Here is a 6,226-nt window from a genome sequence, read left to right as displayed (position 1 = left end):
TTCACGTCACCGCATTCGAGCTTAACATTTTTTGGTGACCCCCCCGACGTGATTGGCACGTCTTGTCTACTGAGATCACACATACATCTTGCTACAGAAGTAGTGTGATTTGAACACACAACATCAACACGATCAAGCTGGTAAAGAAGTGGACGGACTTGATGCCTGATTCCAAGAATAGGCAAATAAGACCAAATACATTCAACAAGTGGTTGAAGTGTCAAGTGGACACATTCACAAGATGACGTCGATACAAGAACTAATCAACCTACAAACTACCACCGGTGAAACAATCCAACGTGTAGTACGCAACGATCTAGCTGATAGAAAAGGCAGAGCATCCTACTATCATGAGAGACATCGTATGCTCTCTGACCTATGGAATGCATTCGAAACAACCGCCATCTCAAAGGTCGATACAGAAGCTGCCAATCATGAGGCACTAAATGATGTCATTGAACGCTTATGGCGAATGGATGACGATGGACTATGTGACAAGAGTCTATCACAAGATGAACAACAATGCGAGGCACATTTAATTCAAAATGTGCAAACTAACAACGACAATCGGTTCATGGTAAAACTACCTTTTCGTGAAGACTCATCCGCATTGGGAGAATCAAAAGAAATGGCTCATAGAAGATTCATCGCGCTTGAACGACGGCTACTTAAAGATTCATCCACTAGAACACAATACATTAAGTTCATGGAAGAATACGAACAGATGGGACACATGACGGAAACAAATATTAATTCCGTATTGACACCCAATTATTTCATTCCACATCATTGTGTGCTAAAACCGGATAGCACAACTACAAAGTTGCGACCAGTTTTTGACGCTTCAGCCAAAACCTCAACTGGCTACTCGCTCAACGATCTAATGTACACTGGACCAACAGTTCAAAGCGAACTGTTTTCAATACTGGTTCGGTTCCGATTGCCAAGATTCGTTTTCACTACAGACATCGAGAAGATGTATCGACAAATAATGGTGCATCCAGATGACAGAAGATATCAGATCATTCTTTGGAGAACGGATCCATCAGTACCCATCAAATATTATCAGCTAAACACAGTTACTTATGGCACACGAGCTGCCCCATACTTAGCCACGAGATGCCTTCAGAAGGTCGCCCACGAAAATGAAATCAGTTTTCCGTTAGGCGCCCAGATACTAAAGGACAATTTTTATGTGGACGACGGGCTTGCAGGATCAAACAGTCTGACAACTGCGATAGAATCACAATGACAACTGATCCAAACCTTAGCAAAACACGGATTCAATTGCCGCAAATGGAGCGCTAATCACTCACAGCTATTGCAAAAACTTCCCACAAGATCACCGTGAAGTTAACCTTGACTTCAGCAGTGATGATAGGGAATCAATTAAAACCCTTGGCCTCATCTGGCTACCAAAGATTGACCTCCTTTGCATTAAGGCAAAGGTGGAACCAATAAACTACGCCACCAAACGCTCTGTAAGCTCTGATTTGGCAAGATTATTTGATCCACTTGGACTGTTAGCTCCTCTTGTAGTAAAAGTGAAAATATTTATCCAACACCTATGGCAACTGAAACTAACTTGGGATGAGCAATTACCAGAAGAATTGAACCCAACATGGACCAACTTCCGTGAAAGTTTGGTCACGCTAAACAATCTACAAATCCCCCGACATATCTTCAAGGGTAAGCTTCCAACAACAATTCAGTTGCACGTTTTTTCAGATGCCTCCGAAAAGGCGTTTGGAGCTGCAGCATACATACGAGCCGTATTCCAAGAGGGCACCATAATGACACGCTTGCTATGTGCAAAATCTCGAGTTGCACCTCTCAGAAAACAAACCCTTACAAGATTAGCGCAGCGCTCGTGGCTGCACAACTCGCATACCGGTTGCGTAAGGATATGCAATTCAGCGATCTACCAGTGCATCTGTGGACTGACTCCGAAATCGTGCTGTCTTGGATAAATTCGCAATCTTCATCCTTTCAAACATTTGTTGGCAACAGGATCTCTCAGATTCAATCATTAACCCAAAGATAACCCAGCAGACTATCTCTCACGGGGATTACCAGCAAGGGCCCTAGCAGAAAGCCAAATGTGGTTTCTTGGGCCATTATTTCTACACGGCAGCGAAGAATGTTGGCCAACACCATTCCTGCCACAATTCCAAGTTCCTACCGACTTTGAACGCAAGAAGGACTCCATTATGATACTAACAACTACATGCAGCTATGAATTTATTTACAGTATCGATCACAAGGGTTCCTTCAGCAAGTTGCAGCGAATCATTTCCTATGTACTTCGTTTCATCCGACTATCATCACCTAGATCCTCCTCAAAACCGGATCTCGGAGCACTCACTACCAAGGAACTTGAAGCTGGACTTGTGATCATAATTCGCGCAATTCAGAATCATGACTTTCAAAATGAGATCAAACAATTGAAGAACCATCAAGAGATTGCAAAACAAAGTCCAATCGCCACACTTTCTCCGTTTCTTGATGACAACGGAATCATTCGAGGACGGTTACAGGAATCCACTCTACCAGATGACACAAAACACCCAATGCTTCTCCCATACAATGACGCATTGGTTAAGCTTCCCTTCAAGCTGGTTCACGACGACAACAAGCACTGCAGCCCACAAGCAGTGCTGGGAATATTCAGACAACGGTTCTGGCCTATAAAAGGAAAAATAACAGCCAGAGCAATAGTACAGAAATGTGTATAATGTAATAGGGCACGTCCTAAATTATGTCAACAAATAATGGGCAATCTCCCTCATGCACGAGTAACACCGGCAAGGCCATTCATAAATGCTGGTGTCGATTATTTTGGACCATTGTGGATCCATTATAAGATAAGAGGAAAGAAACCCACAAAGGCGTATGCAGCAGTTTTTTGCTGTTTCGCTACAAAGGCGGTTCACTTTGAACTAGTAAGTGACCTTTCAACAGAGGCCTTCATAGGAGCCTTCAAACGGTTTATTAGTCGAAGAGGACGCTGTCAAAACATTTATAGTGACAATGCAATGAACTTTGTTGGCACCAGCAACAAGCTATCAGAACTCTCCAGCTCGATCTTTTCCGAAAATGGAAAACAACTCGTCACTTCAACCTGCAGTTCAAAGGGAATACAGTTCCACTTCATTCCGCCCAAAGCGCCCCATTTTAGAGGCCTATGGGAGGCAGCTGTCAAGTCAGCAAGACAACTTCTAATCCGCAGTGTAGGCTCAGCCTCATTAACGTACGAAGAATTAGAGACTGTAGTCATTGAAATAGAAGCAATCTTAAATTCACGTCCTTTAACACCCATGACCAACGATCCATCCGACATCTCTTTCCTAACTCCTGGACATCTATTAATTGGTGAAGACCCCACAGCTCAAGTTGACACTGAAGCCAGCTCCAAGAAGCTATCACTCTTGTCAAGATGGGAACTTGTCTCTCAAGTTAAACACGAATTCTGGAAGAGATGGTCCAATGAATATCTTCACGAATTACAACAAAGACACAAATGGAAGAAATCATCTCCCAACATCAAGCCAGGAGACATGATAATTATCAAAAAAGATAATACTCCCAGCATGAAATAGCCATTGGGACGGGTTGTAAATGTATATCCAGGAAATGATGGATCTATTCGAGTTGACGATGTAAAAACTTCATCGGGAATTTTTAAACGACCAGTACATCGTCTCGCTTTGCTTTTCATTGATGATAACAACACAGATGCACAAGTCTGTGCAGAAGACACCACAGAACAAAATATTGCACCAGAAGCTAAAAGAATAAAATTGTCTTCAACCAATCTTTTGGTCACACTGTTAGCAAGGTTGCTAATACTCCCCATGGTATTTGCAACCCGAACAACCAATAAGAAATTGGATCTAAACTTGGAATCCATTTCGAAGAAATAGGCTCCACTACCATATCCTCAAGTCAATGGAATATAATTGTGTATTACGACCCCTCAAGCTACTGGAGTGATATGGCGTTCTTAATCAACAGAACAAATCATCAACGAAACGTCTGCAAGAAAATGAAATCAAATGTCTCATGTTTACACACCATAGAATATTTTCAACACATGCAAACTGATTTGGACCTCGACAACAGACTACTGCACAGATCGCGAAAGAAAAGAGGCGCAGTAGACTTCATTGGAAACATCGCACACTCATTATTCGGCGTACTTAATTCCGAGTATGCCGAAAAATGGCAACAACAATCACTAAGTTACAAGAAAGTGATTCATTCACGCTGAAACTATTAAGGGATCAAACATCAGTCGTCAACTCAACAGCAAACCTTATTAAACAAGGATTGGTCTCCGCGAAGTCAAACTTCTATGATCTACAACTTGAAATCAACAAAAAACCTACAAGGGCGAACAGGCACTTCATGACGACCTATATCAAGTCAAACTGATCCAACTTTTCAATTTGGGCATTATGCAGTTAACGCTCATAGCTAATAGATTGCAAAGAATAAAAACATGTATCTTGGATGCGCTGATCGATACCCAATCAACCCATTATTATTAACGCCAGCACAAGTCGAAACCGAGATCAGGCAGATCAAGGGTCATTTGCCTCAATCACTGGAGTTACCTGCATCGGAGGACGATCTCTTAGAACTCTATAGATTAATAAAGATCAAAGGTGGACTTATTCGCAGTCACGCGTTATTCAATATAACGTTGCCATTAATCAATCACGATAAATTCAAAATTTATAAATTAACGCCGGTTCCCAACTACGTAAATAACACCATGGTAGCCATTCAGCTTTGCAGCTCTCTGCTGGCTATATATATCAATAGAAGGCGCTATTTTTTGGTTTCAGCCTCTCAACTCGAATCTTGCGACATCGTAACACAAGACTCGTTCATATGTCGTAATGTTCAATTCCAGTACAACTTGACCGCTGGGAAATGTAAATGTGAAATTAATCTATTCAACAGTTTCACTTTGCAAAATTGCCCGCTGACAAGGCTCACAAATATGACAAGGATGACTCTAGCACACAACAACCAATGGATCTATGCATCATCATCACTCACGCAAGAAACGGCTGTATGTGACAAAGATATAAACTCTCTCAATTTGAAGGGGTCCGGTTTATTAACCATTGAGCCGGAATGCATTCTCCAGCACGACTCCGTCCACATCACAGGCCATAAATCAATAACAGCAACATTGATATCAGCATATACAAGCCTTGGAGAATTCTCAGAACTGTCACAACAAAACTTCATCAATGACAGTTCCACCGTCATCTTCAACTACTCAGCGCTATCCAACCACTATGCTACTCAGTTAACTGAGCTAGCAACAATTCAACACAAGCTGGAAGTAATGCAAGCAACGAAACTTCAGCATCATGGCTTGAATCATCACTCCAAGGTGGCATACTCAGCACTAGCCATCAGCGCAGCCGCAATCATCACCATATCCTGCAGTAAAGCATTTCTTAAGAAGGCGGTAATTGCACACATTACCGCAACGTTTTGTCGAATTATATCAACCAATTAGGCACTGAACATTCAAACAAGAAAATACATTCATAATATTTTTTAACAACAGCTTTAAAAACGTCCACAATGAAACAACTCGTACAACATATGGTTGAAATGGAGCAGCCTTGGGTAAGCTTTAAATGAAACAACGTTTACAACGAATGTAAAAAACTTCCTCCAATCTTCATAACATACAGACATTTTCCTGTAGAATTCACTTCAACTGTGCCTATCTAGCATAGGACATATAGGGTAAAAAATTTAAACGATGTCAGTGTGTTTATGTGTTAAATTCGGAAATACGACTTCAAAACTTTGTTCGGAAGCCTAAACCGAGAAAGTGACATACTTTCTCTTGTATTTTTCTTAGAAAATTTGTGAAAGTCAACAGAATCAAAACGGAATCAATACAACAGGAATCGTTGTAAAGCATTCTCAAATTAACAGAGTTGTTCCAGCACAATAGCTTGCTTCCTGGCACGATTTTCCACACCACCTTTGAAGTACCGTGGTGGGCGCGATGCCAAACGTTTTAAATGGTTGGCTCCCCTGTAGGCCTACACCATTATAAATTTACTTTAAAATTATAATATTTACAATAAAAATAATAAACAAATAAAATACATAATACATAAATAGATAAAAATCTAAGAAACAAATAAATATAAACACGATCACTGCTGTGCGGCTGTTGTTTCTTAAC

General features: G+C 41.1%; 2 protein-coding genes across 2 annotated transcripts; both read left to right on the top strand.

The window, feature by feature from the left end:
* Positions 1-241: 241 nt before the first annotated feature.
* On the top strand, positions 242-1,252 carry LOC119642917. The gene has a single exon (XM_038042226.1). The coding sequence runs from the start codon at positions 242-244 to the stop codon at positions 1,250-1,252; it is 1,011 nt and encodes a 336-aa protein (XP_037898154.1).
* A 1,783-nt stretch (positions 1,253-3,035) lies between these two features.
* Positions 3,036-3,599, top strand: LOC119642916. The gene has a single exon (XM_038042225.1). The coding sequence runs from the start codon at positions 3,036-3,038 to the stop codon at positions 3,597-3,599; it is 564 nt and encodes a 187-aa protein (XP_037898153.1).
* Positions 3,600-6,226: the final 2,627 nt, after the last annotated feature.

Source organism: Glossina fuscipes, unplaced genomic scaffold (assembly GCF_014805625.2).
Source record: "Glossina fuscipes isolate IAEA_lab_2018 unplaced genomic scaffold, Yale_Gfus_2 287, whole genome shotgun sequence".
In the NCBI taxonomy this organism is placed as follows: Eukaryota; Metazoa; Arthropoda; class Insecta; order Diptera; family Glossinidae; genus Glossina; species Glossina fuscipes.
Note: the sequence above shows the minus strand (reverse complement) of the source record. Positions and strands in the feature narration are given on the sequence as shown.